The 23,703-nt window shown below is 48.4% G+C and overlaps 1 protein-coding gene across 3 annotated transcripts in view; it reads left to right on the top strand.

Annotated features, from left to right (window-relative positions):
- The window catches only part of ADAMTS9 (ADAM metallopeptidase with thrombospondin type 1 motif 9), a 162,229-nt gene that overhangs the window by 134,712 nt on the left and 3,814 nt on the right, over positions 1–23,703 (top strand). For all 3 annotated transcript variants that reach the window (XM_043587867.1, XM_043587868.1, XM_043587869.1), the window contains 8 exons: positions 986–1,159; positions 5,050–5,244; positions 6,309–6,441; positions 6,977–7,071; positions 7,187–7,281; positions 7,375–7,508; positions 9,274–9,365; positions 14,233–14,337. In XM_043587867.1, the coding sequence (XP_043443802.1) occupies positions 986–1,159; positions 5,050–5,244; positions 6,309–6,441; positions 6,977–7,071; positions 7,187–7,281; positions 7,375–7,508; positions 9,274–9,365; positions 14,233–14,337 (1,023 nt within the window). The remainder of the gene's footprint in view (positions 1–985; positions 1,160–5,049; positions 5,245–6,308; positions 6,442–6,976; positions 7,072–7,186; positions 7,282–7,374; positions 7,509–9,273; positions 9,366–14,232; positions 14,338–23,703) is intronic.

The following is a 23,703-nucleotide window of genomic DNA, read 5'->3' as shown; positions in this document are numbered from 1 at the left end:
CAAAGGTGGGTGTGCTGTTGGTTAAAGCGAAAAAGATAGGGAGCTTGCAGGCAGCATAGAGAGGGTCCTGGAACAGCACGTACTGCTTGCTCTGTTTTCCTCACTTGGTGGGTGGGAATAAAAAGATGTGTCCCATCTACCTCACAAAGAGTTGTTTGATCTGGGACAAAGCATTTCGGCTAAGTCCCAGTTTCTCCATCTGAAAAATGGAGATTGCAGTAATCTTTAAGTCTTAGCCGTCTCCGTCCTCAATGTCTGTCTTTGCTGCTAAAATATAAGCTCCTCTCTGAGGGCTGTGCGGCGCGTGTCCGTTCTTGTTGACCCCGGACCCATCACGGGCCCTGATGCTAGGAACTTGGTGAATATTTCCCGAGTGAATGAGGGATGAGAGCCCTTCATCCTGGAGGAGAAAACGCAGTCAGTTGGGGGCGGGAGGGGGGGTGGTGGGGAAGGTGTCACAGTAAAGCAAAGCCTCTCAAGTCCCGGAAGGGGGACGATTTGGGAGAAATGAGATTTGTCCTTCATGCTCCCCTGGAGTCGACAACTAGGACACGAGGCTGCGGTCTGCAAATCGGTGTGTGTAGTCATAAGATAAAATGGGCCACCTGGACACGTAACAACTTCCCTGGCTCTCGAGGTATTTAGACACCGTTCGATAATCATTTAGCTGTAAGTTTTAAAGAGAGTCCATGTTTGCGTGAGTAAAGCCGTCAAGCCGTAAGGTCCTTTCCCAACCTGACATTCGTTCATTCATGCTTCCATTCCTTCCCTCCAATAGCCACTTATCAAACACTTATCGCTGTGCCAGGAACAGTGTTGGGAATAAGTGGGATGAGACAATGAGTCCTCTGATCATGCCTCCCCTCAGAGGCCTCACATTCCTAAAGGGTAGACAAGACAGGAAAATAAGTCACCACAAAAACAGCATATAATAAGCCATTTATTAGCTTTCCTTATCAACACCTGTTCTGTCTGTCACGAACAGTGCACCAAGACGTGTGGCGAGGGCTCCAGGTACCGCAAGGTGGTGTGTATGGATGTGGACAAAGGCACTGAGGTTCACGGCCTACGCTGTGACACGAGCAAGCGGCCTGCGGACCGAGAGAGCTGTAGTTTGCAGCCCTGCGAGTATGTCTGGATCACAGGAGAATGGTCAGAGGTACGTCCCGGGGATTCTGTAACCGCCTTCAGGACAGCGACGGCCTGAAGGCAACAGAGTGACCGCTGGGTAGGAACGGGGGAGACTGGGACCCACCTGCCAGTTCCACCTGCTGGGGCTAGACCCCTCCCCCCATGTGCAAGGTAGGAGGATGCCTGAGATGATCTCTCGGTGCCCCTCAGTCCTGTGATTCCCCTTGATGTCCTGTTGGTGTGATAAAGGAGGAATTATCACAGGGCCTGCTAGTTCATGTGATGCCTGTTGGTGTCTGAAGAGAGTTAGCATAAGAAGATGCCCTTCGCGTCGGGGAGACAACAGGGAATGGCAGAGACTGTGACAAACGAGCACGTCCCGTGTGATGGGAGCAGGCTCCCTCCCTCTCCAGCAGAGGCCATGCAGAAATGTGGGTGTGGTGCTACCAGACCTGAGTTTTCAAGGAGGACAAAAATCTGAACTTTTATGTGGGGTCTCCTAACTTTAAAACGTGGACTCCAATTTTTTATTTGAAAACGTTATGTGGGGCGAAGCAAACGCTTCCGTGGGCCAGATACGGACTGCCTCTTTGACAACCTCTGATCCAGAGGAACCAAATGATTTTCCAAAGTATTCAAGGAATCAATTTTTTTCTTCTCTTCTTTTGCCCACAGTGCCTAATCTAGAAACTTTTTATTATTAATAGACCAAACACGATCACATTGTTTTCAAACCTCGTAACACTTCTTAAATTTATTTATTTAAATTCAAGTTAGTTGATGTACAGTGTAGTCTTGATTTCAGGAGTAGAATTTGTGATTCATCCCTTACATATGGCCCCCAGGGCTCATCCCAACAAGTGGCCTCCCTAATGCCCGTCCCCCATCTAGCCCATCCCCACCCACCTCCCCTCCAGCAGCCCCTCAGTTTGTTCTCTGTATTTAAGAGTCTCTGATGGTTTACTTCCTTCTCTGCCTCATAATATTTTCAAAGACTGAAAGACCTCTAACATCCAAACCCGTTGTCATTTGCCCAAAAGGAGTTAGAGGTTTCGGAATTACCTGGGCTCATAGTAAAGTTTCACAGGGCAGCGGTCTCACATTTTCAATAGGAGGAATATTTGCATGCAGATGATATGTGTGTTGGGTGGTGAATGCTTCCTTCACTGTAGCTGGCCTAGAGTCCTTTCTAACTATGTCTCCCCATCCTTCTTCTCTTTGCTCCATTGACTTTTGCCTCCCCTTCCTCACCCAGGGGACATCTGGCAATGTCTGGAGACATTTTGGGTTGTCACAAGTGGAGGAAGTGGGATGCTACCGGCATCTAGTGGGTAGAGGTCAGGGATGCTGCTAAATCTCCTGGAGTATGTGGGACAGCCCTCCCCCACCCAGCCACCCCTCCTCCCCCCCCACACACAACAGAGAGCTATCTGGCCCAGATGGCCATGGTGCTGAAGTTGAGAAACCCTCCTTTGCCCCGACTCTGCATGTTCTCCAACTCTTAAAGAGTGGAAGGGAGACGTGGTCCAAATCATTAGGAAGTCCATTTACCATTGGCTAGCCAGGAACCTGGGAGTCCAGATGCTTGCTCAAAATAGTCCTTGACTTTGGGTTTGAGGCATAGGTTCCAACCCATCCAGATTCCAAGGAGGGTCTGGGGGAAGGCGTCTGGAGAGGGCTCCTGTCTTCTCTTCAACTCACTTCTCCCCGGTCCTCGTCAGGCGTGGTCCATAACTTCTGGTTCTCAGGTCCGTAACTGCCCGGTTCCCCACCAGGCAGGGAAAAGCCTCTCTCGCTCCTCAGGCCTCTGTCCCTCTCTGCCTCCTGGAGGCCTCCTCTTATTAGTTTCTGGCTTACTTCTTGGTCGTTCATCTCTCTGGAGTTTCTACACTTAGCACACTGCAAACATTGGCCTCTTCACTTTTCATCTTAGCCAGTCTTTTGTGTGTTGTTATTATTACGCTGAAAGAATTGTGATCTGAGACTGAGTCATGTGACTCCTATAGCTTTATTTTAACCTTAATCTTAACCCCCAACAGATGAGATTTGGAGAAGATCCAAATCTTCTCCAAAAAAAAAAAAAAAGTCTTAAGTATTTATGCAAATTCTCAAGTGTATCATGGATTAAAAACTCTGGAAACTTATAGCAAAGTGGAGAAGGGTTGGAGATAGGACCTCACATGGATGCAAGGCCCACTGGACCAGAAATCCCTCTAGGAAAGCTTCTGGAAAAGTTCAAGAGCCACAGCAAGCCATGCCTTCTCTCCAGGACCTCTGTCCCCTGGAGAGTTGAGTGCTTTTCTCTGAGCTCTCCTTGAATTTGAGCAGGCCTGGGCCAGATGGGAAAAGAGCACCCCATCACCCCTGGCTCATCATGCATTTCTCGGCTTAAGCCTGAAGTGCATCATTAATGCAAGGAGCGCACATTCTTACCATTTCATCCTGCTTTGCTGTTATTTTCACATTAGAAAAGTAATATATGCTCATAATGAAGCAAGCACATGACCCCCCAGGGCATGGAGAGTCAAGAGTAAGAGCTTCCCTGCCTCCTTCCTCCCCGCCAGTCCCCCTCCTCCCTCCCAGCCTAGACAGACCCAGCATTGGCTGGCGATCCGCCCACACACGAAACACCCCAGACCAGCCTCGCCCTCCCCGGGCCTAGCCTCTGCTGGCTCTTCAAGCATTTGAACAGTGGCAGCCGAAGAAGGAAGAAACATGCACAACATTTCCAGGTCTCGAGCCATCCGAAAAGGAAGGACCAGGGATGCTCCGTGTGCCTCTGGCTGGGCCTGTCACCCTCCTGCCTCCAGGACCTCTTCAAGAGGTATCTTCTCCCTGGAACAGGTAGTTATAGGAGACGAAAGCCACGTGGCTGAAAGCGCCAGCTCAGGAGATGTTAGGAAAGAATGACACTGTGGCTTTTAATAGCTAGTGAGACCTCATGGATGCGCCCCCTGGAGAAAGCAGACCACACCACTTGCTGCGGACTGGGTCGGGGGTTCATCCAGGACGCCTCCGGCAACCTTTGGTCTAGAGAATCCTGATCCTCTCGCTTAATTTTATGTGACACCTTCCCAGGGGATGGCCGGTTATCTGACCACATTGTCTAAAAAACACCATCAAAACTAAATTCACTGCAATGCACTTTTATTTTCTAAATATATTGTATCAAGTGCTTAGCGTGGGAGGTTGAACCTACTTCAGCATGGCGTCAATATCCAATTAGGTGTCTCATCACAGGAAGGATCTTGGACACTAGTAAGACGTCCTCTCTCTCTCCTTTGGCGTGTTGTTTGCATATTTGTAAATGCCGTGTAATGATGGTCAACAGGTAAAGTGACGGCCTGATCTGGTTAGATAGGCAAAGAGATAGGAGAGCAGAAGGGTGACATTATCGGTCCAGACGTATGGGCAGGGAGAGCAAAGAGAGAAGGAGATTGAGTGCGGGGCAGACGGGAAAGGAAAACGAACGGAGCAGGAAAGGAAAACTGTGCCCAAGTCCCCTTTTGGCTAAGTGCTTGGGTTTCACCTGTAACTCAGGTGAGCTGTGACACGCCCTCCTCCCGTCCCCCGTGGCCACATCTCCGGTTTGGAGAAGCATGTGCAGTGGGGCTATGGGGAGCGTCTAAATGGAACCGCCTCCTCCCCTCCTCCCCTCCTCCCCTTGAAATCCAAAGCAAGGGCTCAGAGCGCCCCGTCCCGCAGCGGGGGCCACACTAGATCCCCGAAGGCGACTTTTAGGGTTGTCTGTCCGCGGTGCGCTCGGGGCCTGCCGCTTGCGATGCACAAACAAGCTAATAAAGTGAGAGCTCTCTGCAGCGTCGTCCGGGGTCAACGTTGGATGTGGGGGTCAGGGGCCTATTGTGGGCTGCCCCCAGGCGCTGCTCCAGCCTCTCCTCCCACCCCCTGTTTTCCCAGTGCTCAGTGACCTGTGGAAAGGGCTACAGACAAAGGCTCGTCTCCTGTAGCGAGATTTACACCGGGAAGGAGAATTATGAGTACAGCTACCAAACGGCCGTCAACTGCCCGGGCACTCAGCCCCCCAGCGTCCATCCGTGCTACCTGAGGGAGTGCCCTGTGTCGGCCAGCTGGAGAGTCGGCAACTGGGGCAGCGTAAGTAGACTGTTGGGTGATCAAATGGGAAAGCTTTGGGATCCCAGACTTCACCTTAGACATGTCCTGCCTCGGCCGTCCCAAGGGATCCTCCTTCCGGGAGGGATGCTGGGAAGACACTGGCGTTTAGCACCTCGAGGTGGGCTGATGGGAAGAGAAGGTTCTCTTCTCGTTCGGCAGGGTGGCCAAACCCAGAGCTTAGAGCACGGGCTCCGACGCCAGACGCCCGCCCTGTGAATCCTGGCCCTCCTACTTGCCAGTTGAGTGAGAGGTGCAACACTTCTGTGTCTCTGTTTCCTCATCTGCAAAATGGGTGGTGGTGAAGAAGGGACGAGTTAATATGTAAACAGCTCATAGATCATAATAGCACACTTCACGTTATGCTTTTTTTTACCACGATGTTTTTCCACACCAGCTCCCGGAACTCTGTCACCTAGTAAGAGTTACAGAAGAGTTCGTTGTTGCTTCCGCGGTTAGGAAGTCAGCAGACTCTAGTCCCTCTTCAACGGGAGTATTTCACTGCATTAGGCGTACAGTAAGCGAGAACATTTAAAATTGCGACTGTCCTTGGAGTATTGCCACCACCCCCTGGCTCCCGCCTACTAGGTTCTCAGTGTGGCCAGGTGACGAGACAAAGTACAGGATCGGTCGAAAGGGGTTAGGGTTTGAATCCTGGCTCTACCATGACCTTGAACAAGTTCTTGACCTTTGGGCCCCAATCGCCTCTGTAAAAATAGAATAATGGGAGTACTATCTCAGAAAATTTTTGTAAGGCTTAAATGAGAAAATTATACATCGTATATATATATGTCATATATAGAAGTATATATGTTATACATGTAAATATAAATACACAGGTAAGATACACGCATATATGAACATGGATGTATAATGCTTAGCACAGAGACTGCTCCACTGTAAGTGTTGCACATACGTCAGCACTTGTTTTCAGCAGCCTAGGGTCTGAAATGACACCTCGGACGTGGAGCTGTGAGCCCCACATCACTAGACCCCAAGTCTCCCGGGTTCCGGGGCTGCATCACTGACTCTGGTCTGCCTTCCAGTGCTCAGTGTCCTGTGGTGTGGGAGTGACACACAGATCTGTGCAGTGTTTAACCAACGAGGACCAGCCCAGCCACTTATGCCCTGCCGACCTGAAGCCAGAAGAAAGGAAAACTTGTCACAATATCTATAACTGTAAGTGGGCCAGCTGAAGCCCTTTCTCCGGAGCACGAAGACCAGGGTTTCCTTGTTCGTTTGCCCACCCTCATTGGAAATAGAGAATTTATAAGATAAATACGTGCTGGGGATGAAATGCACAGCGTGAAAACCATAGTCAACACTGCCGTATGCTACGTTTGGAAGTCGCGAAGAGAGTAGATCCTAAAAGTTCTCATCAAAAAGAAAAACAAACATTTTTATACATCTATCTGTAGGAAATGATGGATGTTAACTAAACTTAGTGTAACTATTCACAATCTGTAGAAGTCAAGCCACTATGCTCTATGCCTTAAACCTATACAGTGCTATAGGTCAGTTACCTCTCCATAAAACTCAAAGAAAAAAAAAACATTTACCCCCAAAAAGGGAAAGAATGTATTCTAAGGAAATTATCCCCCCCCCTCTTTTCAAGCTGCAAAGTATTAGTGTGAACAGTATCATTCATTCCCCAGGCAGACAGCGGGGGGATCCGGGAGCATCACACTCCTTTTGTACGTTTCGTGGTTTCTAGGTGAGTTACCCCAGAACTGCAAGGAGGTAAAGAGACTGAAAGGTGCCACTGAAGATGGTGAATACTTTCTGCTCATCGCGGGAAAGCTCCTGAAGGTGAACGATGGATATCAGTCATTATTTCTAGAATGATTGGAGAGTGAGTCGCCCTGGGTCCCATGGTCTCACCTCTGAGCTGCTCTTCCTAGGTTATCTCTGGCCTCTCTTTCAGATATTCTGTGCAGGGATGCAGTCTGACCACCCCAAAGAGTTCATAACCCTGGTCCACGGTGACTCAGAAAACTTCTCCGAGGTATACGGGCACAGGTAGGAGCGTTCGGGCTCGGAAGGGCACAGACAGCTTGGGGATGCCCCGGAAGTAGCTGCCGTCCTCACCAGAACATTCTCTCTGTGACGTAGGCTGCACAACCCAACCGAATGTCCCTACAACGGGAGCCGACGGGATGACTGCCAGTGTCGGAAGGACTACACGGCAGCTGGGTTTTCCAGCTTCCAGAAAATCAGAATAGACCTGACCACGATGCAGATAATAAGTAAGTCCGGTAGAATGTCACGGAGAAGGACACGTGCTCATTCCTCTCCCCATTCAGCCAGCGCACTGCACTCCGCACACTGGCCGGGGGCAAGGCTCTGAGATGCTGCGGGGGAACGAGATGGGTTGCCTTGCCATCCAGCGACGACAGCTGGGGTCCACGCTGCGTGAGGGCGGGGTTGGCTCCTTTCCGTTTTACTGCTCTACAGCCAGTCCCTGGAAGGTGCCTTGCCCAGGGCGGAGCTCCCGTCAGATTTGTGAGAAACGAACGCGTGGAGTAGGCGAAGGCCACTAAAAGGGGACCACTGCAGTGGGGGGGAGTCAGGACGGCATCCCCCCAAAAAATGACACTGAACCTGACATCTTAAGGTCAAGTAGCAGTTAGCCAGGCACAGGGTATCGGCGTGGGGAAAGGAAGGGTAGGAGCAGAAGCTTTGAAGGGAGAAGACAGAGCAGCTGCATGCCTTAAAGAGATTCTCATGGAACCTTCCATTCCCCCAACCGCCTCCCCCCTGCACAGTGCACACACATGCAGGGGGACACAGCTAATTTTATCCAGTTGTCGATTTACAGAAGAGAAGCGGACCACGGGCTTGCCTCTTGTAACCAGCCTCCGCGCGAGCTGATTTCATCCTGCAGCCAAGACTGCCTTTTCGTAGGGACGTTAATCATAGGCGTGGTTGTAGATAGCTGAACGATCCAAACGTGTTCCCTCGAATAGAGGAAAAACAGAAATAATGAATAATTAATTTTTGCTCATTACCGTTGCTCCCGTAATATTGCATCGCTTTCCCCTCGAGGTGGATGAAACTTGATTTGTACCAAGCTACTTTTTATCGCCTTCCGCGAGCCTGATGGGGGCTAAAGGCAGAGAGTCTGCAGTTTTTCCGCTTAGAAAAACACTCCAGCTGAGACTTGGGGCTTCGGTGTGCTGTGGCCACAAGGGCCCCTCTCTTTGCGGGACAGGGAGCTCAGACTTCCTTCCCACTGGAGCTCGGTTAACTGTAGAAAGATAAAGGGCTCTTGCTGTTCCCGAAAGGCAAGGCGGAGAGGTAAAAGCGGCCTCTCCTTCTACCAGCGATGGCTTTTGCGAGATCCTTGCTTCGACTCCTCCTGCTCTGTGTAGAGCTGCTGTCCAGAGTTATGAAGAGGTTAAAAACACAAGCATTGTTTTCATTGGATTTTTTTTTTAAACTCCAAGGTAGCCCCAAACTTGAGAAACTGCCATTAATACTTTCAAGATGAGGGTTCTAACTGCGCCACATTTTGGCAGGCATAGTGCATTGGCCATGGGAGGGCAGCTAAAGCCCCAGGAAGTAACTCCTAAGTAGCTGGAGATACTTTTGTAGCCGATTTCTTCCCATCCTTACAGCTGGGAGGCTGTACGCAGGAGACTCACAGCCATCCAGTGACGCTTACCTTTAATGGATGCGATTCACGTATTTATTTATTTATGTGAGAATCGATTCCAAAGTCATCTTAAACCCCCCTTTTGGCTTCCCTCCCATGGAGAGACCGTGCAGATAAAACCCAGGGAGCGAGGCTCTTGAACCACAGATCCAAGGGGGAAAGCGGTGCACATCTGGATCTGTTGCACATCTGGATCCGTTTGCTCACTAATGACACTTCGGGTATTTTTTTTCTCTCCGCTCTCCCTCTTACTCTTTCTCTCACTATCCTTCTTCCCTCCCGCCTCCCTGTGACTGTCCTATCCCTTCTGTACCTTTTTGGACTTCTCTCCTCTCCCTTTCTGCAAAACCCCGCAGCCACTGACTTGCAGTTTGCCCGGACCAGCGAAGGACACCCTGTCCCTTTTGCCACAGCCGGGGACTGCTACAGTGCTGCCAAGTGCCCGCAGGTATGTGCTAAGGGCTCCCCCCACCAAGGACCCACGTTCCGCCCTGCCCGCAGGGGACCCCTGGCTGCTTCTGCTCCCGGGAATACAGTTAGAACAGCTGCTCTGGAGGGCAGTTTGGCCCCCTGCAGGAAGTCTCAGAGATGCTCCGAGCTACTCATCTAGCCATGCCACTCCTAGGAGTGTGTCCTAAGGAACCGCTCAGAGCTACATGGCAAACCTCTGCATGCAGCAAAGTGCACCTGCTATAACAGTAAACATCTGGAAGCAGATTAGGCATCAGAGGGCAGGGGCTTTGCTTAAACAAACCGTGCTGGTTCAGAGTGAATGTTACACAGTCAGTGACAGGCCGGTATAGGCTTCATGACTGGCTCTTTAAGAAAATCACAAGTCCTGCTTTGTAGCATTTTTGCCAGCCTCCCAGGTGTAAATACTCTCGCTCCGCCCCACCCCCACGCGCCATAACTGATTTCAAGCCACCAGCGTTATGTCCCCAAATGGGGAGTCCGGCAGAAATGCACACGATCGGCTCTCGCAAGCCAGGACGAGCGCGCTCTAACCCACCACCACGGTCAGCCGTTACAAATTGCAAACGTTGTGTGACAGAAAAACTGCTATCCCGCCATAGATGTATAAAACGTGTAGTGTCCAGACGAAGGGCAAGTTTATCATCGTCTGCTGGATTTGCTGTTCAGCAGAGCCGCTCAGCGGCCATCTCATTGCCCAGCCACACTGCCACACGCCCTTGCCGCCCTGGAGGTGTGGATATTTTGAAATGCGCTGTCGTAAGGATCTGCCTGGCGCCACTTTTGCAAAATCGGCATCATCTTTGCAAGAAGCTGCAGCCCTGAGAAGGCGTGACGAATTCCGTGATTCCGGCCAGGAGAACTTGGCCCCAGTTCTGGCTTTGGTTCGAAAGGGGTCCTCACGAGGCCGTTGCTAAACTCTGGGCCAGGAGTTTCCCACTCCGCCCCCCCCTCCCCGCCCCTGGGCCTTCAAAAGTCTGGGGACCAGGACGGGGAGCTGCATTGGGAATCCTAGGACGGGGAGCTGCATTGGGAATACACCATCTCCCCAGGATGGGTTTAGGCCCAATCAGAGACCATCTGAAGACAAACACATCTGAATTTTCTTTTAACAAAGTGTTTTCTCAGCCCCCAGCTTCAGAAAGCAATGCTAAACATTTTAGGGAAGTGAAAAGGAAGCTCTCAGGGAGAAAGAAAATAAACAAAGGACATAATGGTAAAAGGGGGCCTCTCCTCTATTACCCAGGAATTGAAAACTTTTGAAGTGCTGTTTCTTTAGAGCAGCAGATGACTTCAAACACCCCACTGGTGTGGGTTGCATTTTAACAGCTAATAGATTAGCCCTGTCCTGCCTTTTTCAAAAGTCTGAGGATTTTCTTGTTTCTCTCTGTGCATCTTTGGGGAAGTTTAGGTAAGTGAAAGGTAATCTGCATTCATTTCTTTTAATAATTCAGAGACAAATGAACTTATTGATTTGCTAAATCCTGACCCTGAAGCAATTGCTAAATGAGAAAACCCAAAGCCCGTGAGAAGCTAATTTGTATTTTTTCCTAGCCTGTTCTTCAAGCCATATCAGGGGTTTTCAGAACTCAATCCCGTAGACATTTATTGAGCACCAACTCCGTATACTGATGAAAGCCCTGAGTTTTGCGGACGGGTTTTCCAGGAAAAGGTCCGCACAAGCACCCTTGTGCGAGGAGCTTTGGAGAGGTCGGCCCCTCCTGTGACCTGCTGATTGCACAGAAGCCAAAGGGAATGTGCTGTTTCCTCCTCGTTCACACTGTGGCTTTGGCGACTTACTTAGCAGTAAGAGCAGGTCCCCTAAGGGCCCTCAATGGGAAATGTAGCCAGAATGTGTTTTCCTCTTCTGACCACAGGGGATGCGGCGTTACTGTTACTGATGCTGGTATTGGTAGCATTCACTGAGTGTTTACTAGAGTTTAGACTTGGCTCAGCATTCCTAGCTCGGTGTGGCATGTCACCTCACAGCAGCCACCAGCGAGAATGTCCCCCCTTTTCAGATGAGAAAATGGAGTCACAGAGACATGGGGCGGGGGGGGGGGGGGTTGCCCAAACCCACACAGCTGGTGCTCAGTAGAGGCGGGATTTGATCCCAAATGTGTCTGAGTGCAAATCCACGATGGCAGACGGGTCTGCCTGACCCCACTTGCAGAGAGGACTTTGCAGCCTTCTCCTTTGTCTGAACAAAGAACAAAACCTCTCCTAGCCTCAGGCACATCTTTCTCAAATCCCTCTGGATCCTCTAGTGCATGCATAACCCGGAATTACTTTTACCCTCTTAAATCAGCCACAGGAGGTAGTAGCTATAACATTCACACCCTCTACCCCTCGAAGATGAGGGCTGTAGGGGCAAAGATGTCTCACCTGGAGCTCAGAGGACAGTAAGTCTTCACGCCTCACAGGACCCTTAACTTAAGGTGGTCATTATCCGCTGAAAACGTAGGTCCCCTGTGCTGGAAAAGGTGGAAAGAGAATGAGGAGGAAGACCGCCCGTTCCATCGGGTCTGTCACCCGCTCCGAGAGGGCAGATCTAGCCAGACGTGTGTATGGAAGGTGCTTAGACACCGGACGCTCGGATCAGCGGGGGGAGTTCTTGGGCCAGAAGGCAGGTCAGGGGCCTGGACCTTGCAGGGACCTTGAGGTCAAAGCAGATCACGCTACCTTCTCCTGCAGTGCAGGGGGTACAGACCATCCGCATGGGAAGCAGGATGGGAAGGGGAGAAAGAGAGGGATCCTCGACTGCAGTGGGGTCTGGCCATAATGAACGGTGTGAACACGGCCTCAGGACAGGCAGGAGAGTGAAATAAGGAAATAGCAGGTGAGAAAGCAGAGCTGGGAGAGGTGTGTATCTGAGGAGGCCGGGCAACACTGGGCTTCGTGCCTCAGGGCAGCCACAATCACAGACACTTACTGAGGCCACTTCGCCTACCAACCACGAACGCCTGTAGGGTACTGTCATAATTTCCAAAAATACTTTTTAAATATCACCTACTCTGTGCCAGGTAATGAGTTACATGCACTATACCTTCTACCTCACCCCCTCCTATTTGCATCGTAGGCGTTACTAACCCATTTTAGAGATGGACTCAGGAAAGTTAAGCCTACACGAAAAGTAGAGGAATCTGGATTCTAGGAAAAATCCAAACGGTCACAACCAGAGTTTCTCACCGTCAGCAAAATCAGTGTTTTGGACTGGATCGATCTCTGTTGTAGGGACTGTGCTGTGCATCGCAGGCTATTTAGCAGTACCTCTGGTCTCTACCCCCCAGATGCTAGTAACACACACACACACACACACACACACACACACACACATACCTGCCAGTTATGACAACCAGAAAGATCTCTAGATAATTACCAGATTTCCCCCCAGGGGCAAAATCGTCCGCTACGGAGAGCCACTAACTTCGATGCTCGCATCACTTCCGAGAATTGGAATGTTATTTTGTCCCCATGTCATACATGTGGAATCTAAGGCTCCAAAGGGGTTGATAACCTCTGCTTAGGAAATAGTGATGGCACTGACACAGAGAGGGAGCCTGCAGGGTACCCCTAGTCCTGCCAGGTCATAGTGGACAAGCCAAGATAGAATATTTATTAACAATCTACCAACCGCCTATGTGTTACAGACCATTATTGATATAAATAAAGCAGTGCCAAGTCCCTCCCCTAAGTCTACTGTTCCTCTTGGAGCGAGACACCCAACACAAAACAACCAATAACCAGGATTTCTGAAGTCAGGTACCACCCGTGTGCTGCATGGCTAATTTCATTTAGCCCTCCCTACAGTAGGCTGAGGCAGATACTGTTACTATCTTCCATTTTACAGGTGGACAAACTGAGGTTCTGAGATTTCATCCCCCCCTCTCCCTCCCTGAAAGAGCCCGATTTTTACATAGGCCTGGCCGGCGCGGAGTCCGCCTCGCCTTATTAAAGACTGCTTTGACAAAGTACGGGACCGTGTCAGGTTCCGAGAGGAAACATTCACCGCGAGCGTGTTGGTGCAGAACATTTTCAGATCTGAAACCGCTCCTTGTGGGGGAGGAAGCCTCAGCAAAGTATTTCAGGTGCCTTTGTGGAGTCATTTTTGCAAGCGAGGGAGAAACAGAGACAGATGGGCAACGCAGGAGAGCAGCTCTGCGGCGGCGTCTCCTTAGAAATAAACGTGGAAACACCGAGGCCCGGTTTTGAAAGGAATCCTGGAGCGAGTTGGGATCCGGGATCCCCGGCCTGGAAGAGGCGGTCCCGCTGCAGGCTGTGTAGAACGGGCCGCGCGCGCCCTCTGCTGGCCGTCCCGGAGAGCGCACCTGTCCTTTGAAGTCCCGCCCTGCTGTGCTTAGGACGCGCAGTGCTCAGCGTGGCGGGGAAGCGGAGGCCCGGGAAGCTTTGGCAGCGAGATCTTGTTAGAAAAATTACACTGTGGCATTTTGTTCCTGAAGGAATCTGATAATTGTGAGCAACATCAGGATTGCTGGGTTAGGGAGGCAGAATGGCGCTGGTTGAGAGCGAGGACTTTGAAGTCAGGAAAATGTGAGTTGGCCTCGCACTGCCTCCTGCAGAAGCTAGTCACCTCCACCGGGCCTTAGTTTCCCCATCTGTAAAGAGAACGCCTTCAGAGAGCTCTTGTGAGCATGCATGTAAAGTGCCTGGCCCAGACTTCCCCCCCACCTTCCAAAAAAAAAAAAAAAACAAACCACCCTCATTAATTAGTAGCTATCGTAATTAATTAATGTCCTTCTCCTTTCCAAGGGCCCTTCATTGTGTGGCCTTTGCTTAGGACATCACGTGGACTAAAAGTCTTTTTCATTGGCTATTTATTCCAGGGTCGTTTTAGCATCAACCTTTACGGGACCGGCCTGTCTTTAACTGACTCAGCCAGATGGATATCACAAGGGAACTACGCGGTCTCCGACATTAAGAAGTCCCCGGTAAGGTGACCTAGTGGCTTCCGTTGGGTTTTGGTTTTTTCTCTTTCCTTCCTTCCTTGCCGGGTCTGTTGTGGTGGTGCTAAAGGGACGAACGCGCTTTCCCACTTGCTGAAACTATTTTGCAAAGTGTCAGGAAGGAAATTTAGGACATAAATTGAAGGTGAAGCAAGTGTAAGTTGGGTTTATCCGAAAGAGCCTTGCTTCGCTTCCGGTGAATCCTTCCCTGAGTCCTCAACCTGTGAACCATCCGAGTAATTGGACGATGCCTAACGGGGAAGCTGAAAGCAGTTAAGAAGCCTCTGAGAGAGGGTGCAGCTCCAACACCTTGCAATTAGCCAACATTAGATTCCTTTTGTGAACGTAGGGCACAGGATGTTTGTTTGTTACTGTTGTTTTCCAAGTTTTCCAGTTGCTGCTGTTTTCCAAGAAAAAATGGAAATACAACAGAGGCTGGAAGGTAGGGATGTTATCAGGTGATGTTCGCAGAGCGTTCGAGAAACACTCAGGGGTTTCACAGTTAACAGGTTTTCATGATCAAAAATCCTGCCACTCAAGGTGTGGTCCACATAGAGCATCAACATCACCTGAGGCTTGTTCCAAATGCAGTTTCTGGGGGCCCGTGGCTTCTAAGTCCGGATCTGCCGCAGAACAAGGTCTCCATGAACAAGGTCTTATGATCCAGGTGGATCATAAGCAAGGCACAGCTTGAGAAACCCTGGTCTCGGCAGTGTTTCTCAGAATCCCCTGGAAAAGTTTCAAATGCATGTGCCCAGACCCCAGCCAGACTGACTGAATGGGAACCTCCCAGGCAGGGGTAGAATTTTTAACTCCCCTTGTATATACCCAGGACAGAAACTGCTGCGTGTTCCAGCCTTCCCTCAGTTCTGAGAACCTGCGACAGGAACCTGACCCCAAAGACAAAGGGGAAATTTACCAGAGTATGGCCTGTGGTCCCAGGTCCTGCTTCAGCCGTGACCCTCACACGGGGTCTTCTCAGAAACGTGGCTGGGGGAGGACAAAGAGGAAGAGAACAGGGAAAGGGGTTATCATTCCAGAGTAGGGTTGCCGGATGAAGTAGAGGACGCCCAGTTAAATTTGAATTTCAAATAAGCAAGGAACATTTTTTCTTTTTACTACATGCATGTCTTAAACACTGTGTGAGACATATTTATTCTAAAAAGATTACTTGTTGCTTATTTGAAACTTACATCTAACTTAGTGCCCTGTATTTTTATCTGCTAAAACTTATCAAAATGAATATAAAGAAGAAATTGAAGCTGCTCCCCCCCCCCCCCCCCCCCCAGGAAGGGACGAAACATCCAATTGTGACTTCCCAGGGAAATCCCCGAGTTTCTAGAGCCCCAATTTTCAGCTTCCAGGGTTAAATTTGTCTATGGGAAAAAAAAAAAGAAAAAAGAAAAATCTGACTCCCGTCTTGCTCTAAGCCAGTCCCCATTGATTGCTCGTAAATCATTCACCGTTTTCCTTTGCACTGAAAGGAATAAAGATAGCTGATAGACGGCCCGCCTGCTTTAGAATATGCCACCAAATGATTATGTTCTTCCACACCACTACCCCCCAGGGGCCATATATTATGTTTCAGTCACTCCGAGGGACAACAACATTAACTGCCCAAAATGTGGTCAGACACGAAGCAGGATTCCGTAGGAAACCGTCTATGTAGACTCCGTTAGCTAAGTTTCAATCCCGTCAGCCCTTATCAGTATTGTTGTTTGCATCCAGAACCTAAAAATAATTACGGCGGAGAGCGCCACCTTCTGGAGAGAATGATCACTGCCCTGCAAAGACGGGTTGGCTCTTTCCCAAGCGTTTGGGAGAAGTTCCGCCTTTCCTGGAGGGGGTTGGTTTGACATTTGCCTGCCAGCATTTTTTTTTTCTTTTTTTAAATCTTGGTGTTCCGGAAAAAAAAAAAAAAAGAAAAGAAAAGAAAAAGCAAAAAAAGAAAAAAAAAAAACCCAAAAAACTCTTGGTGTTCCGTGACAGCCCGGAGAGCCGGAGCTCAAAATTAATCTCCAGGGTCTGCTGAGCACTCCTTGTGAATCCCTGGGAGCCCGGCCGGAGCCATCTGTGGCGCCTGGTTGCCGTGCCACGTGCTGCCCTGTGTGCCTCACCTGCTTGGGGGGCTCTCAGAGCAGCATCCCCCCACTACGCGCCCCGAACACAGGCCTCCCTGGCCAATGACATTTGGAAGAAAATTGTATATTTTATTTGCTTCTTGAAGAGGCACAATAAGCCTGAGCTTACTAAAGGTTGGAATGAACTATACAGGAAGGAAGCCTGTGTGACTTTATCGAAGCCAGTGTTGCCCTAAATCAGTGGTTCTCAAACTGGAGCGTGCATCACCTGCTGTGCTAGTTAAAAACACAGCCAGCCTCAGGAAGGGCCCCAAATGGACATTTCCAGCAGTTTCCTGGGTGGTGCTGATGGCCCTGGTCTCAGCCCACGTTTCCAGAACGGTTGGCCTGAGTTAGACCAACCCCAGAACCTTCTTTTCAAAGTTACACTTTTTGGTTGCCCCCGAATAATCTGGTGTTCCTTAGAACACACTTTGCAAAACCCTGCAATGTCCTGCTCCCCCCATTACGTACTCGCTGGTTGCCCCGAGGGACTGAGGCCCTGCTTTGATTCAGCCTCCGATCATCCTCCCTTACTTTCCTACTGTCTTCTGCTGAGAGCTACGAGGAAAAAGCCATGGTGAAAACCTCAATTCTCCAAACCTGGTTGGCAATAAAATGTTTTTCCCCAGCAAAACTACAGGAAGACGCCAGTTGTCCAGGGTGAAACTGAATCAGCAGAATCACTTCTGGTGGCTGGCACCCCAGAGCACCAGGTGGGTCCCCACCCCACCTGGGAGCGAGGGACAACCCTATTTCCCAGCGGTGCTTCAGGTGCACCTGCTGTGCACAGGAACTTGAGTTTCTACCCCGCTTGTGTGTGAGGGGAAGACCCACAGAAAGGGGAGCATGGCCCGGATGTGAGATCGGAAAGGAGATGTTGGAATTCGGAGCTCCTCTGCCAGTGACATTCTGTGCCCCCTCAGCTCACAGATGTGCTCAGGATACGAAAAGGCCCTCAGCCCCATCCAGAGGTCTCCCGGGGCTCCCCACGCCCATCCTCAGAGCTGCTATCTGAACGTCCAGGAGGAGGTTCTGGAACAGCCTTGAGAGCTGAGCAGAGTGAAGGGAGGTTCACTTCAGGCCACATGGGAGAGGTGCCCACCAGTCTTCTTGCTTCTTTGCAGGCCTGGGGAATTTGTGGGGTCAGCAAGGGGCGAGGGGCGGGGCCTGTGTTTCTGAGGCCTGGCTGCCTGGCCCTGGGGCCTAACAGACATTCCTTACGCTGAGGGAGGGTTGTAGATTGAAGAATTGCTTTGAAATCCAAAATTAATGAATTTTGCATTGTCATAGAGGAGATGGCCTCAATTCATATCTGTTTTCAATTTATTTTTTTCATTTACATCCAAGTTAGTTAGCATGTAGTGCAACTGTGATTTCAGGAGTACGTTCCTTCAGGCCCCTTACCCATTTAGCCCATCCGCCCCCCCCCAACTACCCCTCCAGAACCCTCTGTGTGTTCTCCATATTTAAGAGTCTCTTCCGTAGTGTCCCCCTCCCTGTTTTTATATTGTCTTTGCTTCCCATATCTTGTAGCTCATTTACAACCAGTGGAGTTAAGGGAACACGAGATGAACGTGTTGGGGCGGGGTGCAGTGTATACGTGGTCCGGAGTCAATGCTCATTCATCTTCCATGTACTGCCTCCTACCTCGTAGTTCACTTGTGAAAATCCAACTGTCCGCAAACATAGAAATCATACTGCAGGCCAGGAGAGAAAAATGACATTTTAGACATGTGTACTTTTTCTTCCATACGTTCCTGTAGAAGTTAGAGATTTAAATATATTCTAAGGGGCGCCTGGGTGGCGCAGTCGGTTAAGCGTCCGACTTCAGCCAGGTCACGGTCTCGCGGTCCGTGAGTTCGAGCCCCGCGTCGGGCTCTGGGCTGATGGCTCAGAGCCTGGAGCCTGTTTCCGATTCTGTGTCTCCCTCTCTCTCTGCCCCTCCCCCGTTCATGCTCTGTCTCTCTCTGTCCCAAAAATAAATAAACGTTGAAAAAAAAAATTTTTTTAAATAAAAAATAAAAAAAATAAATATATTCTAAATATTAAACAATGGGTATATTCACATATATGTGACTGTGTAGGGTTATATTGGGAAATACATATACCTCCCATGTTTTATGGGCAGTTCACCACCAGCACACGCCAAAGAAATGTACATCAGGGGCGCCTGGATGGCTCAGTCAGTTAAGCATCTGGCTCTTGATCTGGGCTCAGGTCATGATCTCACAGTTTGTGAGTTCGAGCCCCGCGTCAGGCTCTGCGCTGACCGTGAGGAGACTGCTTGGAATTCTTTCGCTCCCTCTTTCTCTGTCCTTACCCTTACCCTGCTTATATGTTCTCTCTCTCTCTCAAAATAAATACGTAAACTAAAAAAAAAAAAAAAAAAAAGAAAGAAAGAAAGAAAGAAATGTAAATCAATACGCTTCAAGAAAATCCCAAGTAAAACCGCAAAGCCTACCTCATGTTGATGGAGGAAACCAGAAAAATTTACGAAAAGTATGAGATACAAACTGTTCATAGTTGAGCAGAGACTCTCTCGTTTTAATTATATGTAATAGCGCAAACTAAGCTAACAAAATACTCACTGAAAAGAGGTTTTTAGAGTACTTGCTTTAATGAAGAAAATAAAAATGATTTATAATTAGTGTTTCATGGTATGTGAGTAGGTACTTCTAAGATGCTGGAAAGCGTACCTTTCTCTCTGAAATAGGCACTGTTTCCATGACAATCGTATTTATGCTAATCACTCTCTCGGTATGTTTTTTTCTTTGTGTTCTGTAGCAAAAATGGTAAGTTTTAGCTCAGACTTGATCTAAATCACATTAACAGAGTCCCGATTAGTGAAATAGCGTGAACATTGCAAAGCCATTATTGGCACCTTTATAATTACCCAGACTTTTCTTCTTCTTCATGAGAAAAGGCTATGATGGGGATCCACACATGAAAAACTGCCTTTATGATAATAATAGCTAGTATTTTTTGAGCACGCACATCAGGCCAAGAACTCTGCTAAGCACTTTGCGTACATTCTTGCTTTTATAGCAGATCTCTGAGGGCAGACAAATATTACCCCCATTCTACAGATGTTCTAGGAAACTGAGGCTTAGAGAGTTGCTTAAACATGCAATACGAGCCCCAGGCAGTCTGACTGTGGTTCTCTCTACTGCTGGGTCCGGAGAGCGTGTGAAGAAAGCATGAGCTTGTGTGAGACAGAAGACATTCACAGCACATCAGCAATTCTGAAGACCCACAGGCCAGCGATTTAGCCTCCAGAGAAGGTTCCTAGTTGGAAGGCTGGCTGGTCTGGCATCACATCCAGTTGATGGTATCAGATTGGCTCCAGAATTAATACGGGCCCCTAAAAGCAGGACCAGTCAGGGGCGCCTGGGTGGCTCAGTCGGTTAAGCCTCCGACTTCTGCTCAGGTCGTGATCTCACAGTTCGTGGGTTCAAGCCCCACGTCTGGCTCTGTGCTGACAGCTCAGAGCCTGGAGCCTGCTTCCGATTCTGTGTCTCCCTCTCTCTTGGCTCCTCCCCCCCTCAAAAATGAATAAACATTAAAAAGTAAATTTAAAAAATGTTAAAAAAAAAAAGTTTAAAAGGCAGAACCAATTTGAGTTTTAGAAATAGATCACTCTTCCAACTCAACATCACTCATAATCAAAGGCAAACAAATTTTTAAAAGGGAGAAGAACGATTTTGTTCTCTTTGTCAAATTGACAAAGCTGTTCTTCCCTTTGTTTTTAAACAAGATTATCCGTTATTTGCAAGAGACTTTCACAGTTTGGCAATATGAACCAAACCTTCATGACCTTGACCCAGTTCTGGGAATGTAGCCCGAAGATATCCTGAAATGCAGGCACAAATATGGTTCATCACAGTGTTTCTCTCGACAGTGAAAAGTGTGAACCATCCAAGATGCCAAACATTGTGCAGGAATGCAAGGGTGGGGGGTGGCTAACACAACATGGGAATTTACACAGTGAGATATGATGTCACAATTAGACAAGGAGTTCTTCACAGCATGGTAAAGTGTTAGGGGAATTAATTCAGCAAGCTATCTGAATTGCGGGTCAAAAAGAAGAGTGTGTATCAGCTTCAGCCTCTCATTCATTCATTCATTCATTCATTTAAGAAATCTGTATTTAGTCCCAGCCTGAGCCACACACTGTTGGGTTCTAGAGACCTTGAAATTTAAAAAGACATTGGCTTTGAGCACCTGGGTGGCTCAGTCGGTTAAGCGTTCGACTCTTGGTTTCGGCTCAGGTAATGATCTCATGATTCTTGGGGTTCGAGCCCCACATTGGGCTCTGCACTGACAGTGCAGAGACTGCTTGGGATTCTTTTTCCCTCTCTCTCTGCCCCTCCCATGAGGATGCTCACTGGCTGTCTCTTTCTCACTCTCTCTCTTTCTCTTAAAATAAACTTTAAAAGCAAAAGAAGACATTGACCTTGCCATCGTGGGACTTATTCTAGCAGGAAGACAGATGTAAAGAAAGTATTACCCAGTTTTATAGGATGCTATGCGGTAGGTGACTGGGTAAGGAAGGTTTTTAAGAGAAAGTGGCTGCTAGGCTGGGTTCTGAAGAATTTAACAGTCAAAAACTGGGGTGGTCCAGTGTACACAGATGGGCAAGGGACACGGAAGAGAGTTCCAGGCATAGGCCATGGTGTTGCATGTGCAAAGGCCCTGTGTTATATAAGGGGCACGTCAGAAGAACAACCCAACGAAAGGCAGAGGTCAGGGGTGGGGTGGAGGGAAATGAGAGCATCTGGAGAGTCAGGAAGGGATCGACCGCAGGCCAGCGAACTTTTTCTGTGAAAAACTGAATCATGGATACTTACTTATAAATATTTTAGACTTTGCCAGCCAGGGGGCAAAAATCAGTGCTATCGTATATGTATTTATCTGACAAGAGTGAAAACAAATTTGCACAACATTTTTATTGATTCAGTTTTAAAAATAATAATTGAGTACATTTTTCTGTAAACATACTTAGCAGTGAGAACCATGGAATATTCGGAAATGATCATATTTTGCTTAAACTAGCTGCATATTTTGCTTAATTCTCTGTTATCAAAGTTGATGATAAGTATTTGTTAATGCGGGTCAGCGATGAGATTTTCTGCATTTCATCTTTATAAACTTTCTTTTACACAAATAGGTATTGTCAAACACTGATATAGTCCACAACCATGTCCTTTTAATTGAGCATATTCACACCTTGGCAAGCATTTCTAGAATCCTATTCGATTTTTCTCTTGGTATTCGCCCTTTCGTACGTCATTACATCACAGATTAAGCCCTTGCCATTGAAGGCGAGATAGAAGCTTCTCAAATGCCTTGTTAAATGGATTTTGAGATATGAAATTTGCTCGGCACTTAGCCCAAAGTCCAGAACATGGTGCGGGTGCTGCCACTCAAGCTCAGAAAGTACATTCACCAAAAATGTACGTGGCCTGAGATATGGCTTCTTGTCTTCATTCTCAGCAGAATGGAGAGCACGTAAATGGCTTCACTCTACTTACGATTGGAACAATGTTAATTGACGTTAAAATGACTTTACCCCAGGGTAAGCTGTGCCTGTAAATGCACTTTTGCCTTGAAATTCAGGTTCCATTCCCTAAGAAATATTGTCAGATCCATAGCAAAAGCTAATGCGCACAGCCAGGGGGGTGTCCAATTACAGCAACTGAGAGCGGTTCTCGTTCAGAAAAAAAATGTTAATCCCAGCTCTGAGCTCGAAAGTTCACGGTCCAACCTGTCCACTGCTAAGTTATCAAACTGCTAGATGGCAGCATGGGTCAGGGTGTTCCGTTTCTAGTTCTGACAAGGAAAGTCTATAAAACTGATGATGGATAAGGTCGTGGTAGCGAAAGCTGTTCATCCTGGCTCTGTAACACCTGATGGATTCTTCTATTTTCCACCAGGCACCTACTGATGGATAATACGTTAAGTGATTATAGGCTTCAGGCACCTTACGTTTTTATGAGCTTTGTAAATTTGGCCAACTAAAGCTTTCTCTGCATTCACATACTTTTTTTTACCACTGTCAGTTGCCAACACATCTTGGTAGATTCCACTTCAGCTGTTCTGTGCTAGTGTTTTCTCAGCCTCTTTGAAATTGTCTTGCCTGAATTCATTTCCCACAGACTATTCCCGGAAGCCAAGTCTGCAGTCACTTCACGCTCAGCATCATCTCAAATGAACAACTGAATGATATCCATAATACCTACCTATCAGCTCATCAGGAGCCAAAAACAAAAACCAACACCCCCCCCCCCCAAATTATTTGCCTCGTGTTTTAATTGATTGTTGATGTTACTGTCAGTGTCATCGATTTTTCAAGCAACTGTTTTCCTCCCGAAAACGATTGTAGTCTTGAACAATTTATTTTCTCTGGACCCGTTTGTTCAGCTGTTAACAATGAAACAAGGATGTCTTTAACTCACCATGGGGCAAACTGTTTTCCCGGCTTAGCTAATACATCAGCCACTTGGAAACTTACTTGGTGTCATTATTTTTACTCAGTTTCATTTTTTTCTAATTTCTTAATGTCTATTTATTTTTTGAGAAGCAGAGAGAGACAGACCATGAGCAGGGGAGGGCAGAGAGAGGGAGACACAGAGCCCAAAGCAGGCTCCAGGCTCTGAGCTGTCAGCACTGAGCCCGATGCGGGGCTCAAACCCACGAACCGTGAGATCGTGACCTGAGCCGAAGTCAGTTGCTTAACCCAGGTGCCCCTACTCGGTTTCACTTTTTTATCGTTGGGAAGAAACAATGCTACGGTGAGATCTTCGGTTTTGAATTGTCTAAATTTATGACCATGGCTTTCCTTGTGAGTTGGAAACGTGTGCTGAGGCTGAGGTTGGTGACGATGGTGTATATTGTATACTCCTGGCACAGCTGTGGTGTCATTGCACGAGAAACACAATGCTTTGCCATCTAAGTTTGATAACAGAAGAGCTCACATACAACAGAGCCTTAAAAGAGCAACATACACAGTCCCTTTACGTTTCTTGTTCTGACACGATGGTATGCGCCGGTAATGAAACAAAATACAACGTTAGGATATGGCAACACGCACAGCACTGCAAACGCTGTTAAGTCACCCCTGTGTCCCTGTGGTTTGCAGTGTGCTGAGTCGCGGTGCAAAGCAATGAGAACTGTCACCACCGTCCATCCTGCTCTTACAGCCCGGAAGCAGGCACACACATTAAGTGAA

This window comes from Prionailurus bengalensis, chromosome A2 (genome assembly GCF_016509475.1).
Source record: "Prionailurus bengalensis isolate Pbe53 chromosome A2, Fcat_Pben_1.1_paternal_pri, whole genome shotgun sequence".
Classification (NCBI taxonomy): Eukaryota; Metazoa; Chordata; class Mammalia; order Carnivora; family Felidae; genus Prionailurus; species Prionailurus bengalensis.
The sequence above is the reverse complement of the archived record's forward strand: the minus strand, read 5'-3'. Positions and strand labels throughout refer to the sequence as shown.